Source organism: Pseudorca crassidens, chromosome 5 (assembly GCF_039906515.1).
Source record: "Pseudorca crassidens isolate mPseCra1 chromosome 5, mPseCra1.hap1, whole genome shotgun sequence".
Lineage (NCBI taxonomy): Eukaryota > Metazoa > Chordata > Mammalia > Artiodactyla > Delphinidae > Pseudorca > Pseudorca crassidens.
The window spans coordinates 28903902-28924985 of record NC_090300.1 but is presented as its reverse complement, the minus strand read 5'-3'; the positions used below and the strand labels follow the sequence as shown (position 1 = coordinate 28924985).

The window sequence follows — 21084 nt, the reverse complement described above, 5'->3', positions numbered from 1 at the left end:
GACTTGGGAGAAGACTCGTCCTTGTGACATAGAGGCAACCAGTCCTGGAGCGTAGCCCAGGTGGTGTGGCAGCTGCCATTGTTGGAGCTTACTCCAGTGGCACCCCAGAAGCAGCCCAGAGTTTTGACAGCAGCACAGCTGCTGGGTTTCCTGTGGCCACCTTGCTATGTGCCCAAGTCCAGACTGAGTGGATGCTCTGGCCCCACTCACTTCACACCATAGCGCAGCGCTAGATCTGGGGTGGCCAATACCAGGGAAAAGACACGACCATGGGCTGCATCTGAGTGGAGCCACGGACACCTACACAGGTAGTGCATTAGACCTCTATAAGTGCATGAACCCCACTTGCTTCAGCACCCCCCTCCTTTGGGGCAAAGATCCTGGTGTGGGGAGAAGGAAAAACACACTTGAAAAGGAACAGAGCCAGCTCTAGCCTGACCCTCAGGGCTTTTACTCCAGCAGCTTGGGAGCAGATCCCACAGGGCAGTGATGGCCAGTGAGCAAAGAGAACATCGCACCTCACACCCTGCGTGGGCTCTAGCTCTTCCATCTCTAGCCACACCTCCTACCAAGGTCATAGCTGCCAGCATACCCTGAGGAAACACTGGTGTCCACATCAAATCCAGCCATCCCACCAAAGGCATTGGGTACACACATAAGAACACCCCTTCAAGACCACAATAGGTAACTGTTTCACCTAAATTCATAGAGGCAAAGAAAGTTAAGTAAAATGAAAAGGCAGAGGAACTACTCTCAATTGAAAAAGTAAGAGAAAAACCTTGAAAAAATAAATAATGAAACAGAAATAAACAATTTACCAGATAAAGAATTCATGTCATTGGTAATAAAAATGCTAACTAAATTAGTTTAGATCAAGAGAATTGATCTAAACAAAGATCACTTTAACAAGGAACTAGAAAATATAAAAAAGACCAAAACAAGAATAGGCAATTCAATATCTGAAATAAAAAACACTCTGAATAACAGCCTAAGTGACACAGAAGAACACATAAGTGATCTGGAAGACAGAATAATGGAAATCACCCAATCAGAACAGCAGAGAGAAAGACAAATGAAAATAAAAAAACAAAAGGAGTCCACTAGATCTCTAGGATAACATTAAACATACCAACATTCACATAATAGGGGTTCCAGAAGGAGAAGAGAGAGAGAGAAGGGGATCAAAAATGTATTTGAAGAAATTATGGCTGAAACTTTCCCAAATCTGAAGAAGGAAACAGATATCCAGGTACAGGAAGCACAGAGGGTCCAAAACAAGATGAAACCAAACAGACCCACATCAAGACATATCATAAACAACATGGCGAAAGTTAAAGAGAGAATAAAAGATAAAGAGAGAATAAAGATAAAGAGAGAATTCTAAAGGCATGAAGAGAAAATCAGTCATATACAAGGGAATCCCCATAAGACTATCAGCTGATTTTCTCTGCAGAAACTTTGTGGGCCAAAAGGGAGAGGTTTGATACATTCAAAGTGCTGAGAGGAAAAGACCTACAACCTAGGATACTCTACCCAGCAAGGTTATCATTTAGAATAGAAGGAGAAATAAAGAACTTATCAGACAATCAAAAACTAAAAGAATTCATCAACAGTAAACCTAAAAAATGTTGAAGGGTCTTATCTAAATGGAAAAGAAGCAAGAATCTATAGGAAAGGGAAAATCCCACTAGGAAAGGCAGTTACATAGTAAGGATTGAAGATTACTTTAAAAAGCCAGTACATAGATGAAAAGAAAAAAACATACACACAAAAGCAACTGTAAATGCAGTAAACAGTTGAGAGATAAGCATGAAGATGTAAAATATGACATTAGAAACACAATGTGGGTGAGGGGGGTAAAAATGTAGATCTTTTAAAATGTGTTTGAACTTAAATGACTATCAGTTTAAAACAAGTAGATATAATTATGGGACAGCATATATGAGCCCTATGGTAAACACAAATCAAAAACCTATGATAGGGCTTCCCTGGTGGCGCAGTGGTTGAGAGTCTGCCTGCCGATGCAGGGGACACGGGTTCGTGCCCTGGTCTGGGAAGATCCCACGTGCCACGGAGCGGCTAGGCCCCTGAGCCATGGCCACTGAGCCTGTGCGTCCGGAGCCTGTGCTCCACAACGGGAGAGGCCACAACAGTGAGAGGCCTGCGTACTGAAAAAAAAAAAAAAAACCTATGATAGATATGCAAAAACCAAAAAGAAAGGAACTCAAGTATACTACTAAAGGAAATCATCAAACCACAACAAGAGAAACAAAAAGAAGAAATGAACAGAAGAGAACTACAAAAACAACTGGAAAACAAGGAATAAAATGGTAATAACTGCATACCTATCAATAACTACGTTAAATGTCAATGGACTAAATGCTCCAATCAAAAGACATAGGGTGGCTGATTCCATGAAAACACAAGACCCTTCAATATGCTGCCTGCAAGAGACTCACTTCAGGGCTAAAGAAACAAAAAGTGAGGGATAGAAAAAGATACTTCATGCAGATGAAAATGACAAAGAAGCAGGGATAGCAGTACTCATATCAGACAAAATAGACTTTAAAACAAAGTCTGTAACAAAAGACAAAGATGAGCACTGTATAATGATAAAGGGATACACAAAAGAGGATGTTACACTCATTAACATATATGCACCCAATACAGGAGCACCTAAATATATAAAGCAAATACTAACAGACATAAAGGGAGAAATTGATAGTAATACAATAATAGTAGGGGACTTTAACCTCTCAGTGACATCAATGGATAGATCATCCAAACAAAATCAGTAAGAAAACAGTGTTCCTAAATGACACCATAGACCAGTTGAACTTAATTGGTATTTACAGGACATTCCATCCCAGAACAGCAGAATATACATTCTTTTCACGTGTATATGGAATGTTCTCCAGGATGGATCACATACTAGGCCACAAAACAAGCCTTAATAAATTTAAGAGAATAGAAATGATATGAAGCATTTTTTTCTGACTGCAGTGATATGAAACTAGAAATCAGCTATAGAAAGGAAAATGGGAAAAGAACAAACACGTGGAGACTAAATAACATGCTACTAAAAAACCAATGGGTCAATGATAAAATCAAAGAGGAAATCAGAAAATAGCTCGAGACAAATGAAAATGGAAACACAACTTTCCAAAATTTGAGGGATGCAGCAGAAGCAGTTCTAAGAGGGAAGTTTATAGCAATACTGGCCTTCCTCAAGAAATAAGAAAAATTTCAAACAAATATCTTAACCTACCACCTAAAAGAATTAGAAAAAGAGCAAACAAAGCCCCAAATCAGTAGAAGGAAGGAAGGAAGGAAATAATAAAAATCAGAGTGGAAATAAATAAAATAGAGATAAAAAACAGAAAAGATCAATGAAACCAAGAACTGGTTTTTTGAAAAGATTAACAAAATTGATAAACCTTTAGCCAGGCTTACCAGAAGAAAAAGCCAGCCTTTACCCAAATAAACAAAATAAGAAATGAAAGTGGAGAAATAACAAACCAATACCACAGAGATACAAAAAAATCATAAGAGAATACTATGAATGGTTATATGCCAACAAATTGGACAACCAAAAAGAAATGGACAAATTTCTAGAAACATACGGCCTGCCAAGACTGAATCAAGAAGAAACAGTCAATTTGAACATACTGATCACTAGAAGTGAAATTGAATTTGTAAAAAAAAAAAAAACCCAGCAAACAAAAGTCCAGAATGGGATGGCTTCACAGGGGAATTCTACCAAACATATAAAGAATTAATACCTATCCTTCTCAAAGTATTTCAAAGAATTAAAGAGGATGGAACACTCCCAAATTCATTCTATGAGGCCACCATTACCCTGATACCAAAACCAGACAAAGACAGTACAAAGCAAATTATAGGCTAATATTTTTGGTAAATATAGATGCAAAAATCCTCAATAAAATATTTGCAAACTGAATCTAAAAATGTGTAAAAAGGATCATGCACTATGATCGAGTCGGATTTACTCCAGGGTCACAAGGATGGTTCAATATATGCAAATCAATCAATGTGATACACAACATTAACAAAAGGTAGGATAAAAATCACATGGTCATCTCAATAGTTGCAGAAAAAGTGTTTGACAAAATTCAACATCCATTCATGATAAAAACTCATCAAAGTGGGAATAGAGGGAACATATCTCAATGTGATAAAGACCATTTGACAAACCCATAGCCAACATCACACTCAATGATGAAAAGCTGAAAGCTTTCCCATTAAATTCAGGAACAAGACAAGGATGGCCACTCTCACCACTTCTATTTAACAAAGTATTGGAAGTCCTAGCCACAGTGATCAGACAAGAAAAAGAAATAAGACATATCCAAATTGGAAGGGAAGGTGTAAAACTCACTATTTGCAGATGACATATTTTATATAGAAAATCCTAACGTCTCCACCCAAAGAACTATTAGAACTAATAAGGGAATTCAACAAGGTTGCAGGATACAAGGTTAACATACAGAAATCTGTGCATGTTAATTAGTTTCTGTACACTAATAATGAAATATCCGAAAGAGAAAGTAAAAAACCAAAATCAATCCCATTTAAAATCACACCTAGCCATAAACTTAACCAAGGAGGTGAAAGACAGTACTCTGAAAATTATGAAACATTGATGTAGGAAATTGAAGATGATACAAATGGAAAGTTACCCCGTGTTCTTGGATTGGAAGAATTAACATTGTTATAATGGCCAAATTACCCAAAGCAATCTACAGATTTAATGCAGTCCCTATCAAAATACCCATAACATCTTTCACAGAGCTAGAACAAATAATCCTAATATTCATATGGAGCCAGAAAAGACCCTGAATTGCCAAAGCAATCTTGAGAAAAATGAACAAAGCTGGAGGTGTAAGCCTCCCAGACTTCAGACTATACTACAAAGCTACAGAAATCAAAACAGCATGATACTGGCACAAAAACAGATCAGTGGGACAGAATAGAGAGCCCAGAAATAAACCCATGCACCTTTGGTCAATTAATCAATGACAAACAAGGCAAGAATATACAGTGGATAAAAGACACTCTCTTCAACAAGTCGTGCTAGAAACACTGGACAGCTACACGTAAAACAATGAGATTAGAATATTCCCTCAGACCATATACACAAATAAACTCAAAGTGGTTAAAAGACCTAAATGTAAGACATGACACAGTAAAACTCCTAGAAGAGAACATAGAACACTCTTTGACATACATCATAGCAATATTTTTTTGTATCAGTCTCCTAAGGCAAAAGAAATAAAAGCAAAAATAAGCAAATGGACCTAACTAAAGTTAAAAGCTTTTGCACAACAAAGGAAACCATTGACAAAACGAAAAGACAACCTACAAAATGGGAGAAAATATTTACAAGTCATGTGACTGACAGAGGGTTAATATTCAAAATATGTAAACAGCTGATACAACTCGATATTGAAAAACAAACGACACAATCAGAAAATAGACAGAAGACCTGAATAGACATATTTCCAAAGAAGACATACAGATGACTAACAGGCACATGAAAAAGTGCCTAACATCACTAATTATTAGAGAAATGCAAATCAAAGCAAAAATGAGATATAGTCTCACACCAGTCAGAATGGCCATCATCAAAAACTCTACAAATTACAAATGTTGGAGAAGATGTGGAGAAAAGAGAAACCTCATACACTGTTGGTAGGAATGTAAATTGGTGCAGCCACTGTGGAAAACAGTATGGAGGTTCCTTAAAAAACTAAAAATAGAACTACTGTATGATCCAGCAATTCCACTCCTTGTTATATAGCCAGAAAAAAATGAAAGCACTAATTTGAAAAGATACGTGCACCCCAATGTTCATAGCAGGACTATTTACAGTAGCCAAGATATGGAAGCAACCCAAGGGCCCGTCGACAGATGAATGAATTAAGAAGGTGGGATATATATATTCCATCTTCTTAATCCATATAAATACACACACAATTTAATATTCAACCATAAAAAAGAATGAAATTTTGCCATTTGCAACAATGTGCATGGATCTAGATAATATTATACTTAGTGAAATAAGTCAGACAGAGAAAGACAAATACTGTATAATGTTACTTCTCTGTGGAATCTAAACAATAATACAAATGAATATATATGCAGAAGAGAAACAGACTCACAGATATAGAAAAACAAACTTGTGGTTACCAAAGGGGAGAGGGAAGCAGGGATTGACAAATTATGGGTATGAGATTAACAGATACAAACCACTATGTATAAAATAGATAAGCAACAAGGATATATTGTATAGCACAGGGAATTATAGCCATTATCCTGTAATAATTTATAATGGAGTATGATCTGCAAAAATACTGAATCACTATGCTGTACACCTAAAACTAACATAATATTGTAAATCAACTATACTTCAATTGAAAGAAAGAAATGAAGGGAAAAAAAGAAAGAAAGGTAATGGGATCATGTAGGACCTTGTTGGCCCTTGTATGCACTTTGGGCTGTTGAGCTTGAGAGCCATTTGAAGTTTTTGGGCGAAGAAGTGGCAAAATCTAACTAAGTATTACAGGATCATAGGCTGCTCTGTTGAGAAAAGACAGAAGTAGTAAGAGATTAAACAGGAATAATTTATCTTCCTTTTGAGTTTGTTTCTTTGTTTAAAGTAAGGCATATCTGTGATGTTGGGTCCAACCTCAGTTATTTTATAAAATATTACTCCTGGGCTATCTATGTACTCTTTAGGTAATGTTGATATAAATGAATTCTTTATTTTCGCTAATTAACTTAAAATTCCTTTTAAACAGAAATGTAATTGTCTTTACAGGTTCATCGGCACTTGCTTTGCTTTGTTCTGGTATATTTTCTCCTTAGCACATGTGGCAATCTTTGTCACAAGATTTAGCTACGGAGAAGAATTACAGTCCTTCGTCGGAGCTGTTATTGTTGGGACATACAATGTTGTGGTTGTGATTGTGCTTACTAAGCTGCTGGTGGCAATGCTTCATAAAAGTTTTCAGTTGATAGCAGTAAGTGTTCATTCTTTTAAAAATTTTATATTCTCTTCAGACCATACCAAATGTATATAGTAGATAAGGCAAAGATTTAAAAGAATTAAGAATGTGTCATTTAAAAATTAAATATAGATTTTTTAAAAAATGTAAGTATATTAACTGCAAGTCTTGAACCAAATTTTTACCTACAAGGTGTGGAAACATTTGAACAATCTTAAACAATCTCTTCATACCAGCCCTACTGTGTGTGTGTGCATGTGTGCATGCCTATTCATATCCTGTGTTGGTTTTTCACTTGCCTCTTACAGAATCATGAAGACAAAGAATGGAAGTTTGCTCGAGCAAAGTTGTGGCTTAGCTACTTTGATGACAAATGTACATTACCCCCACCTTTCAACATCATTCCTTCGCCAAAGACTATCTGCTATATGATTAGTAGCCTCAGTAAATGGATTTGCTCTCATACATCAAAAGGCAAGGTTAAACGGCAGAACAGCTTAAAGGTAAGAAGTTAGATGGTTGAACTGCAACATGATAATTTTAATAATTACTAATCTCAGATGTTCCTAAAGCATAAATATGCAGGTTCCTAAGGGCTAAGACTTGTGTTGTTTTGCACAGGGCATTCTCTGTACTAATTTGTTGTGGTTATAAAGCAATTAGCAAAACGGCTTAAAAAAAAACAAGGGCTAAGACTTTTTTTTTTCACTCCTGTATCCCTAATGCATAGCATAGTATCTAACATAAAGTAAGGATTCAATAAATATTTATTGAAAATGAGAGAGAGAGCTGTGATTTTTTTCATGAATTCTCAGCTCACAGTTTTAAAACAAGGAAAACATTCAGAATACCTAGGCTGTTAGCATAAGAGTGACTCTTAGAGTCAATGCATATTTTTCTGGTTCTTCTTGAAAGTTGTTCAATACATGAATAATTCAATACATGTTGCTATAAGCCAGGAATTGGCAAACTTTTTCTGTAAATGACCGGATAATAAATATTTTAGACTTTGTGGGCTGTGAAAAAATTGTAGATTTTATGTGGGTAGTAATACAACAAGAGAGAAAACAAATTTCCACAAAATTTTTATTGATGAAATTAAACATATGAGAATAATTGAGTAATACTTTTTTTTATAATACAGCTCTATTAATGAATAGAATTCCATTTTGAGGGGGAATAACATTTTGTTTATTTGGAGTTCAAAATTAGTAGTCCCCATCATCAAATTGATTACAAAACGTTCATCTGTAAAAGCCATTCTTAGCTCATAGGCCATCAGAAACACAAAGTGGGTCATATTTGGCCTGTGAGTCATAGTTTGCTAATCCCTACTATAAACTAAAGATCTTAAATCAAGGTAAGTGTACAGATAAATGAATAAAACAAATATGCATGGCATGTTTCAAATGTGTTGAACATTATTTTGTAACATGTAGTGGCAAAAATATAGTCTAATAAAGCATTACAAGATATGTGTTTGTATCTGTAAATTTTTTTAAAAATCCACCTCATTTAAATATTTTTATGCACATTGTTAGTATCATAGTTTTTGTTTTGAAGGAATGGAGAAATTTGAAGCAAAAGAGAGATGAAAACTACCAAAAAGTGATGTGCTGTTTAGTGCATCGTTACTTGACTTCCATGAGACAAAAGATGCAAAGTACAGATCAGGCAACTGTGGAAAATCTAAATGAACTGCGCCAAGATCTGTCAAAATTCCGAAATGAAATAAGGGATTTACTTGGCTTTCGGACTTCTAAATATGCTATGTTTTATCCAAGAAATTAGCGATTTTCTAAATCACGTAGAGAATAATTTTCAATAATAAATCTGAAAGACTGCATTTGTATAACTTGCAATTAAATTAGTAAGATATATATTGAAATAAAGAATTATGTAAAAGCCATTCTTTAAAATATTTATAGCATAAATATATGTTATGTAAAATATGTATATACGATTAGTTTTTTTAAAACCCTCTGTTCGTGGCTTTTTGCAGTAATGAAACAGATTAAGTAGATAGATTTTGTTAGCATGCTGCTTAGTTTTCTTATTTAAACGGTGCTTAATTTTTTTTTCCCTTTCTGCTTAAGAGGGGCAGCATTAGAATTGTAGTGACTATTGCCAGAAGGTTTTGTAAAACTGAAGATCAGCAAATGTGGACTGATCTCCTTCCATAGGGTACACTTGAGATATAGAAGTCTTGTTTTTTAAAATTTTTGTTTTAAGAGTTTACATATATAGTTCAGTATTTATTGTTTAGGAGTATAGGTTTACCTAAAACAATAGTCTATTTTTTCTTTTGTTATAATCTTAAGCAACAAAGATAAAGCCCTAATGAATGTTTGAATCTATTTGTGTCTATAAATTTAAATTCACCTCAATGTTTGTTACTGTAATATATTTACTTTTACATGGTTGTAATCACTTTATATTTTTCATTTTGCTTTTTTCACTTAATAGTATTTTATATATACATTTCCATGTATTGATAGAGTCCACGTATTTAAATTTTTATAGAATTATATAGTTTTTGAAAAATATAGTTAGTAGACTTTTCATTTTGTAGCTATAGAGTATTTGATTATGTTTATAAGTTTGCATAGCTACTTCTCTAAGGTTAGGTATTTATTGGCTTTTAATTTTTTATTATCATAAAAGTGATATAATTTTTTTTCAAGCTGGAGTGAATGTTCCTAGTTATAAAGCTAACCCAAAATAAGGATTTAGAAGGTATTTCTTTGTCATGTATGGTCACAGCCTTTTTTGTTTGTGTAAACATTGGAAGACCCTTTAATGCAAGGATTTGTTTTACTTTTGGACTAAGGTTCTTGATCTTATATCCAAAAGTATTTTCCACAGGATTTAACATAGTTCTAGAAACGGGACTTCATGCTTATTTGTGGCTCATTCTTGATGCTTAGGGTGAAAAGCATTGACTTTTTAAATTGGAGAATAAAGTATATATTTAAATTTTTTTCCTGTGCTCATGTAAGGGATATAGTTAACATTTTTTTCATAGGCTATTCCTTATTTATTCATGCAGCATTTCCAGTTAAGAGGTTATTATGTATATAATTATCTTCTTAACTGAATGTCAGATGGTCTTAAGGCCACAGGGTGCAGGTAGCCCTTGGTCTATAAGTACCACCGATCCAGGGATCAATGTTGAAATATGTTAGTGTTGTGTTTCATCTTGCTTTTTACTTTTTATTTTTTAATTTCCAAATTGTAAGTGTTCCCTTTTTTGGGCAAATTCTTATAAAAATGTTTATTGTAAAGTTATATATTTTGTCTATGATGGGATTAAGCACTTCCCAATTGGGATTTTACATCAGGGTTTTTAGTCATTCTAAAAAATATCTAATTATTAAATCAAAATATTTATAGAGTGCCTACTGTATGCATGAGTTACTTACGAGGTATATTTTGAATGACAGCATATTGTAAGAAAAAAGGTAAATAAAACTTGACATTAGATTATAAATTGACAGAGTTTGTTCATTGTTTTATTGTATACTTTTATACTTTTAATTGAGATATAATTCACATATCATAAAATTCACTTTTAAAGTATACAGTTCACTGTTGTTGTTTTTTTTAATTATGGCAACAAAGGTCTAAAATGCAAAACATCAACATCAGACCCCTTTGTACCTCTTCCTGCCTCTGGTGGCAATGATATTTGACTCTTTTAGCTATTTCTTTTTATATTTGTAAATACCATATTTTGAAATAATATGACTATACAAAGACCTGTATGTGAGTGTTTATAGCAGCTTTATTCATGATCCCAAATTGAAAACAACCAAATGCCCGTGAACTGGTGAATGGGTAAATAAATCGTACATCCATACAGTGGAAATCTACTCAGTGATAAAAAGGAATTGTATCAGTCAGAGTTCAGTCAGAGAAGCAGAACTACTAGGATATTGGCAGTCACATATGTTTGTGTGTACAGTGATTTGTTTACAGGGATTTGACATTACACAGTTGTTGGAGTTGGTTAAGCAGTCTCTGAGGCTGTTGTTTTCACATCTAATACTGGAGCTTGAAGTTCACCAGGTTGGCTGTTGGAAGAGGAAAATAGGTGTCAGGGGGAAGAAATGCGGATAAGCTGGAACCCATGAGGACAGTCTGAGACCCTTGTCACTTGTCTCTGTCTCCAACCTTGATGGTGTGGGAATCCTGTGGGAGAAGTTACCCTTTGCCACGTTGCTAAACACACTTGGTCCAGAATTAGAGAAACTGAAGGACAAGCCAAGGAAAGGTGGAAAGATTAGAGTCCTGGCTGCTGACCTTCACCAGCAGGTTGAGCCAGCAGATAAGTTTCAACATGTGTAAACTATGAAAGTGCCTGCAAAAAAACGCCAAATGGCTGCTACTCCATTTCTCCCCACCAAATTTCACACTGAAATGTGTCTTGTGCCCACCCTACCTAGAAGCATACATGGGAGAGAATTCTGGGAAACATAATTCAGCCTATCCAAGTTGACACAGGAACAAACTAATGAAATATATGCAGTAACACAGATGAATCTTAAAAGTACTATACCAAGTTTGGACACTTATCACAAAAGGCTACACACTGTGTGATTCCATTAATATGACATCCTAGAAAAGACAAAACTATAGAAACCAAAATCAGATCATTGGTTACCAAGATCTGGTGGGAAGAGAAGATTGATTGCACAACTCATCAAACTATACATTTAAAAGGGTGAATTTTAATGTATGGAAATTATGCTTCAGTAAACCTGACAAAACTACATAATGGTACAACATACTAAAATAAAGAACTAAGAAGAAGGCTAGAGTAGCAATTCTCATATCAGACAAAATAGACTTTAAAATAAAGACTATTAAAAGAGACAAAGAGGGACACTTCATAATGATCAAGGGATCGATCCGAGAAGAAGATATAACAATTGTAAACATTTATGCACCCAACATAGGAGAACCTCAATACTTAAGGCAAATGCTAACAGCCATAAAGGGGAAATCGACAGTAATGCAATCATAGTAGGGGACTTTAACACCCCACTTTCACCAATGGACAGATCATCCAAAATGAAAATAAATAAGGAAACACAAGCTTTAAATAACACATTAAACAAGATGGACTTAATTGATATTTATAGGACATTCCATCCAAAAATAACACAATACACTTTCTTCTCAAGTGTTCACGGAACATTCTCCAGGATAGGTCATATCTTGGGTTACACATCAAGTCTTGGTAAATTTCAGAAAATTGAAATCATATCAAGTATCTTTTCTGACCACAATGCTGTGAGACTAGATTTCAATTACAGGAAAAAAAACTGTAAGAAATACAAACACATGGAGGCTAAACAATACGCTACTAAATAACCAAGAGATCACTGAAGAAATCAAAGAGGAAATCAAAACATACCTAGAAACAAATGACAATGACCCAAAACCTACGGGATGCAGCAAAAGCAGTTCTAAGAGGGAAGTTTATAGCAATACAATCCTACCTCAAGAAACATCTCAAATAAACAACCTAATCTTACACGTAAAGCAATTAGAAGAACAAAAAAAAAAACCCAAAATTAGCAGAAGGAAAGAAATCATAAAGATCAGATCAGAAATAAATGAAAAAGAAATGAAGGAAACGATAGCTAAGATCAATAAAACTAAAAGCTGGTTCTTTGAGAAGATAAACAAAACTGATAAACCACTAGCCAGACTCATCAAGAAAAGAAGGGAGAAGACCCAAATCAACAGAATTAGAAATGAAAAAGAAGTAACTGACACTGCAGAAATGCAAAGGATCATGAGAGATTACTACAAGCAACTCTATGCCAATAAAATGGACAACCTGGAAGAAATGGACAAATTCTTGGAAAAGCACAACCTTCCGAGACTGAACCAGGAACAAACAGAAAATATAAACAGACCAATCACAAGCACTGAAATTGAAACTGTGATAAAAAGCTTCCAACAAACAAAAGCCCAGGACCAGGTGAATTCTATCCAACATTTAGACAAGAGCTAACACCTATCCTTCTCAAACTCTTCCAAAATATAGCAGAGGGAGGAACACTCCTAAACTCATTCTACGAGGCCACCATCACCCTGATACCCAAACCAGACAAAGATGTCACAAAGAAAGAAAACTACAGGCCAGTATCACTGATGAACATAGATGCAAAAATCCTCAACAAAATACTAGCAAACAGAATCCAACAGCACATTAAAAGGATCATACACCATGATCAAGTGGGATTTATTCCAGGAATGCAAGGATTCTTTAATATATGCAAATCAATCAATGTGATACACCATATTAACCAACTGAAGGATAAAAACCATATGGTCGTCTCAATAGATGCAGAGAAAGCTTTCGTCAAAATTCAACACCCATTTATGATAAAACCCCCCCAGAAAGCAGGCATAGAGGGAACTCACCTCAACATAATAAAGACCATAGCTGACAAACCCACAGCCAACATCATTCTCAATGGTGAAAAACCGAAACCATTTCCTCTAAAATCAAGAACAAGACAAGGTTGCCCACTCTCACCACTATTATTCAACATAGTTTTGGAAGTTTTAGCCACAGCAATCAGAGAGGAAAAAGAAATAAAAGGAATCCAAATCAGAGAAGAAGAAGTAAAACTGTCACTGTTTGCAGGAGGCATGATACTATACATAGAGACTCCTAAAGATGCTACCAGAAAACTACTAGAGCTAATCAATGAATTAGGTAAAGTAGCAGGATACAAAATTAATACACAGAAATCTCTTGCATTCCTATACACTAATGATGAAAAATCTGAAAGAGAAATTAAGGAAGCACTCCCATTTACCATTGCAACAAAAAGAATAAAATACCTAGGAATAAACTTACCTTAGCAGACAAAAGGCCTGTATGCAGAAAACTATAAGACACTGATGAAAGAAATTAATGATGATACAAACAGATGGGAAGATAATACCATGTTCTTGGATTGGAAGACTCAACATTGTGAAAATGACCATACTACCCAAAGCAATCTACAGATTCAATGCAATCCCTATCAAACTACCAATGGCATTTTTCACAGAACTAGAACAAAAAATTTCACAATTTGTATAGAAACACAAAAGACACAGCCAAAGCAATCTACAGATTCAATTGCAATCCCTATCAAACTACCAATGGCATTTTTCACAGAACTAGAACAAAAAATTTCACAATTTGTATGGAAACACAAAAGACCCCGAATAGCCAAAGCAATCTTGAGAATGAAAAACGGAGCTGGAGGAATCAGGCTCTGTGACTTCAGACTATACTACAAAGCTACAGTAACCAAGACAGTATGGTACTGGCACAAAAACAGAAATATAGATCAATGGAACAGGATAGAAAGCCCAGAGATAAACCCACACACATGTGGTCACCTTATCTTTGATAAAGGAGGCAAGAATATACAATGGAGAAAAGACAGCCTCTTCAATAAGTGGTGCTGGGAAAACTGGACTGCTACATGTAAAAGAATGAAATTAGAACACTTCCTGACAGCAGACACAAAAATAAACTCAAAATGGATTAAAGACCTAATTGTAAGGCCAGACACTCTGAAACTCTTAGAGGAAAACATAGGAAGAACAGTCTTTGACATAAATCACAGCAAGATCTGTTTTGATCCACCTCCTAGAGTAATGGAACTAAAAACAAAAATAAACAAATGGGACCTAATGAAACTTAAAAGCTTTTGCACAGCAAAGGAAACCATAAACAAGATGAAAAGACAACCCTCAGAATGGGAGAAAATATTTGCAAATGAATCAACGGACAAAGGATTAATCTCCATAATTTACAAGCACCTCATGAAGCTCAATATCAGAAAAAAACAACCCAATCTAAAAATGGGCAGAAGACCTAAATAGACATTTCTCCAAAGAAGATATACAGATTGCCAACAAACACATGAAAGAATGCTCAACATCACTAATCATTAGAAAAATGCAAAGCAAAACTACAATGAGCTATCACCTCACACCAGTCAGAATGGCCATCATCAAAAAATCTAGAAACAATAAATGCTGGAGAGGGTGTGGAGAAAAGGGAACCCTCTTGCATTGTTGGTGGGAATGTAAACTGATACAGCCACTATGGAGAACAGTATGGAGCTTCCTTTAAAAACTAAAAGTAGAACTACCATATGACCCAGCAATCCCACAATGTTCATTGCAGCTCTATTTACAAAAGCCAGGACATGGAAGCAACCTAAGTGTCCATCGACAGATGAATGGGTAAAGAAGATGTGACACATATATACAATGGAATATTACTCAGCCATAAAAAGAAATGAAATTGAGTTATTTGTAGTGGATGGACCTAAAGTCTGTCATACAGAGTGAAGTAAGTCAGAAAGAGAAAAACAAATGCCATATGCTAATATATATATATATATATATATATATATATATATATATATATATATATATATATATGGGATTGAAAGAAGAAAAAAGTTCTGATGAACCTAGGGGCAGGACAGGAATAAAGATGGAGACATAGAGAATGGACTTGAGGACACGGGGAGGGGGAAGGGTAAGCTGGGGGAAGTAAGAGAGTAGCATTGACATATATACACTACCAAATGTAAAATAGATAGCTACTGAGAAGCAGCTGCATTGCATGGGGAGATCAGCTCTGTGCTTTGTGACCACCTAGAGGGGTGGGATAGGGAGGGTGGGAGGGAGATACAAGAGGGAGGGGATATGGGGTTATATGTATAGCTTATTCACTTTGTTATACAGTAGAAAGTAACACACCAATGTAAAGCAATTATACTGCAATAAAGAAGTTTTTAAAAAAAGATGTATATATATACCACATGTGTGTACATATACATATATCTGTATATATATATGTATATATACACATATATACAAATATATTGGAATATTACTCAGCCATAAAAAAGAATGAAATACCACCATTTGCAGCATCATGGATGGACCTAGAGAATGTTATTCTTAATGAAATAAGTCAGAGAAAGACAAACACTATATGATATCACTTATATGTGGAATCTAGAAAAAAATATCTATATACAAAACTCGTAGACATAGAAAACAAACTTATGGTTGCCAAAGGGGAGATGGATGAGGGAGGGACAAATTAGGAGTATGGGATTAACAGATAAAGACTACTATGCATAAAATAAGCAACAAGGATTTACTGTGAAGCACAGGGAATTATATTCAATATCTCTTAATAATCTATAATGGAGTATAATAAAAAAATACTGAATCACTATGTTGTACACCTGAGGCTAACACAATATTGTAAATCAACAATACCTCAATGAAAAGAAGGAAAGAAAGAACGAAAGAAAGAAAGAAAGAAGAAAATAACAGTTGAATTTTATGATTTATTACCACTCCAGAAGAAAACAGTGCTTGAATATGCAATTCAGTAGCCCATTAGTAACATAACACTGTCACGTGAATTATGGTAGTAAATGCCAGGGTGAAGAATTTTGTGTTTTTCAAAATTTATGTTAGCAATTCTAGATTCTTTGCTATTTCATATAAATTTTGGAATCTGCCCGTCAATTTCTACCAAAATATCCTTGCGGTGATTTTGATTGGAATTGCATTGATATTGAAATTTTTCTTTTCCTCAGAAAATACATTTATAAAATAACAAATAGGCCGAGGTTATAGACTGTAGGGAATCTAATTATTCAAAATTACACTAAGAAAATATTAATAGTACGAACGGCAATGGCTGCTGTGGATATCACATTTGTAAGTAAATTTGTTAGCTTTCTGGCATCACTGCCCTGTGGGTAAATATGTTGTGTTTCTTGAAGAGATATTTAGAAGAATTGCCAGTGACAGTGTTTCTCTTCATTTGGTCATTTCACACTACTTTTTTCTTTTCCTACTCCCCCTGCCTCCAGTTTGAAATACATGCTTCAAATATAGAACTCAAAAGTAGGAAAAATTTTATGTGTTAGTTACATGGTTTAAAATAACCATCTTTAAGAGACATGGTTTCTGATGTAAATTAAATTACAGTAGTACAAGAGGCAAAGCAGCATGGTTGGGTAGGAGGTAAATGTATGTTTCAAAAAAGAACTGTTTCAGCCAGATAATGACAGGTTTCTTCATTCTGCTACCAGCAATCTAGACGTTTTTCTCTGTCTCCATTAGTAAGACTATTTGATCAATCCCTTCAGTTTTAGATAAAATTATTCTAAGATAGTAAAACTATCAGGTGCCATTTGAAAAGGGTTTTGAGGAAGAAAATGTACTAGCCACCTCATTAACTCATTCAGAAATTAAATTAATTTGGGAGATGATTCAACTCCATATTTTAAAACTCATTTCCCCCATTTTATATTTCAGTAGAAATAGCAAGCACATTGCTTATTTTAACACAGAGGATTTTTTCTTTTTTTTTAAGGTACAAAACTAAACAAAGCATAGGAAGGGGCAGTTCTTTTATTCTCTGTATCCTCAGCTTAAGTATGTTGTTGATATTAAATGACACAAATTTGTTAAATGAAAATTTAGCCATTATCTATTTGTGTAAATATCCTGGAACTGATATCCAGTCAGATACCCTTCTAACAATTGCAATCTCTAAGTCTTATTCCATCAAATTGGATTGGAAGAAAACTTACATCACCTACTTCAGCTTTCTTATTTCATAGGAAAGAAAACTGACATATTAAGTAATTTGTCCATGTTGTACAATGACTGACTTGGGATCTTGAGCTCCATTTATTATTTGTGTTGGGAAACATAGATCCAAACACTTTGGTTTTTTGAATGAATTTCTCACTATAGTTTCTTCTTGGTCAGAGAATAAAACTTAAGATGTCCAGTCCCTATTTTCTAAATGACTAGTTTATTAAAGACTTTAAGTTTATGACCAAGGTCAGAAGCAGAGACCAGTGAGATGAGCAAGAGACAGAGGGAAAGGATGCACAGTGGGGTATTAAACATAAATAAAAAATCAAGAGTCAGTCTTAGAAAATAAACAAGCCAGGCCATGGAGGGACCAAGGGTTTAGAATGGAGAAAGTGGTTAATTTTATTTCTGTGCTACTTTATATTTTGATCAGTTTGGTTATTCAAGAATCTGGAAACAGTTGAAGACCTATACAGGATCTCAGAAAGAATCCAATTCAAATTTATCATTTTATAGATAAGGAAACTAAGGTTCCCCAATGCTGCACTGTGAAGGAGAATCCAAGTCTTTCTCCTCATCATCCAGGAGGCTCTTCATTGTATTATGTTACTATTAATATAAATTTCTTGTTCGTGAGATAAATTAATCAGCTTTATATTTAAAAATTTTTTTTACATCTTTATTGGAGTATAATTGCTTTACAATGGTGTGTTAGTTTCTGCTTTATAACAAAGTGAATCAGTTATACATATACATATGTTCCCATATCTCTTACGTCTCCCTCCCTCCCACCCTCTCTATCCCACCCCTCTAGGTGATCACAAAGCACCGAGCTGATCTCCCTGTGCTATGCGGCTGCTTCCCACTAGCTATCTATTTTACTTTTGGTAGTGTATATATGTCCATGCCACTCTCTCACTTTGTCACAGCTTACACTTCCCCCGCCCCAAATCCTCAAGTCCATTCTCTAGTAGGTCTGTGTCTTTATTCCTCTCTTACCCCTAGGTTCTTCATATTTTTTTTCTTAAATTCCATATATATGTGTTAGCATACGGTATTTGTCTTTCTCTTTCTGACTTACTTCACTCTGCATGACAGACTCTAGGTCCATCCACCTCATCACAAATAGCTGAATTTCGTTTCTTTTTATGGCTGAGTAATATTCCATTGTGTATATGTGCCACATCTTCTTTATCCATTCATTCGATGATGGACACTTAGGTTGTTTCCATGTCCTGGCTATTGTAAATGGAGCTGCAATGAACATTTTGGTACATGATCTTTTTTGTGGTATGTGGGCCTCTCACTGTTGTGGCCTCTCCCACTGTGGAGCACAGGCTCCAGACGCGCAGGTTCAGCGGCTATGGCCCACGGGCCCAGCCACTCTGCGGCACGTGGGATCCTCCCGGACCGGGGCATGAATCCGCATCCCCTGCATCAGCAGGCGGACTCTCAACCACTGTGCCACCAGGGAAGCCCCATGACTCTTTTTGAATTATGGTTTTCTTAGGGTATATACCCAGTAGTGGGATTGCTGGGTCATATGGCAGTTCTATTTGTAGTTTTTTAAGGAACCTCCATACTGTTCTCCATAGTGGCTGTAGCAATTCACATTCTCACCAGCAGTGCAAGAGTGTTCCATATTCTCCACACCCTCTCCAGCATTCATTGTTTCTAGATTTTTTGATGATGGCCATTCTGACTGGTGTTAGATGATATCTCATTGTAGTTTTAATTTGAATTTCTCTAATGATTAATGATGTTGAGCATTCTTTCATATGTTTGTTGGCAGTCTGTATATCTTCTTTGGAGAAATGTCTATTTAGGTCTTCTGCCCATTTTTGGATTGGGTTGTTTGTTTTTTTGTTATTGAGCTGCATGAGCTGCTTGTAAATTTTGCAGATTAATCCTTTGTCAGTTGCTTCATTTCCAAATATTTTCTCCCATTTTGAGGGTTGTCTTTTGGTCTTGTTTATGGTTTCTTTTGCTGTGCAAAAGCTTTGAAGTTTCATTAGGTCCCTTTTGTTTATTTTTATTTGCATTTCTCTAGGAAGTGGGTCAAAAAGGATCTTGCTGTGATTTATGTCATAGAGTGTTCTGCCTATGTTTTCCTCTAAGAGTTTGATAGTTTCTGGCCTTACATTTAGGTCTTTAATCCATTTTGAGCTTATTTTTGTGTATGGTGTTAGGAAGTGATCTAATCTCATACTTTTACATGTACCTGTCCAGTTTTCCAACCACCACTTATTGAAGAGGCTGTCCTTTCTGCACTGTACATTCCTGCCTCCTTTATCAAAGATAAGGTGACCATATGTGTGTGGGTTTATTTCTGGGCTTTCTATCCTGATCCATTGATCTATATTTCTGTTTTTGTGCCAGTACCATACTGTCTTGATTACTGTAGCTTTGTAGTATAGTCTGAAGTCAGGGAGCCTGATTCCTGCAGCTCCGTTTTTCATTCTCAAGATTGCTTTGGCTATTCGGGGTCTTTTGTGTTTCTATACAAATTGTGAAATTTTTTGTTCTAGTTCTGTGAAAAAATGCCATTGGTAGTTTGATAGGGATTGCATTGAATCTGTAGATTGCTTTGGGTAGTAGAGTCATTTTCACAATGTTGATTCTTCCAATCCAAGAACATGGTATATCTCTCCATCTATTTGTATCATTAATTTAATTTCTTTCATCAGTGTCATAATTTTCTGCATACAGGTCTTCTGTCTCCTTAGGTAGGTTTATTCCTAGATACTTTATTCTTTTTGTTGCAATGGTAAATGGGAGTGTTTTCTTGATTTCACTTTCAGATTTTTCATCATTAGTGTATAGGAATGCAAGAGATTTCTGTGCATTAATTTTGTATCCTGCCACTTTACCAAATTCATTGATTAGCTCTAGTAGTTTTCTGGTAGCATCTTTAGGAGTCTCTATGTATAGTATCATGTCATCTGCGAACAGTGACAGCTTTACTTCTTCTTTTCCAATTTGGATTCCTTTTATTTCCTTTTCTTCTCTGATTGCTATGGCTAAAACTTCCAAACTATGTTGAATACACGTGGTGAGAGTGGGCAATCTTGTCTTGTTCCTGATCTTAGTGGAAATGCTTTCAGTTTTTCACCATTGAGGACGATGTTGGCTGTGGGTTTGTCATATATGGCCTTTATTATGTTGAGGAAAATTTCCTCTATGCCTACTTTCTGGAGGGTTTTTATCATATATGGGTGTTGAATTTTGACGAAAGCTTTCTCTGCATCTATTGAGATGCCCATATAGTTTTTATCCTTCAGTTGGTTAATATGGTGTATCACATTGATTGATTTGTGTATATTGAAAAATCCTTGCATTCCTGGAATAAACCCTACTTGATCATGGTGTATGATCATTTTAATGTGTTGTT

General features: G+C 35.3%; 1 protein-coding gene across 7 annotated transcripts in view; it reads left to right on the top strand.

Moving 5' to 3' along the window:
- Positions 1-10518, top strand: part of TRPC1 (transient receptor potential cation channel subfamily C member 1) — a 63743-nt gene extending 53225 nt beyond the window's left edge. For 6 of the 7 annotated variants that reach the window (XM_067737603.1, XM_067737605.1, XM_067737606.1 and 3 more), the window contains 3 exons: positions 6842-7043; positions 7337-7531; positions 8592-10518. In XM_067737603.1, coding sequence (XP_067593704.1) covers positions 6842-7043; positions 7337-7531; positions 8592-8819 — 625 coding nt within the window. In that variant the 3' untranslated portion in view covers positions 8820-10518. Of the gene's footprint in view, positions 1-6841; positions 7044-7336; positions 7532-8577 lie in introns of all 7 variants that reach the window. The other variant, XM_067737604.1, reaches the window with a different exon arrangement.
- The last annotated feature ends 10566 nt before the right edge of the window (positions 10519-21084 follow it).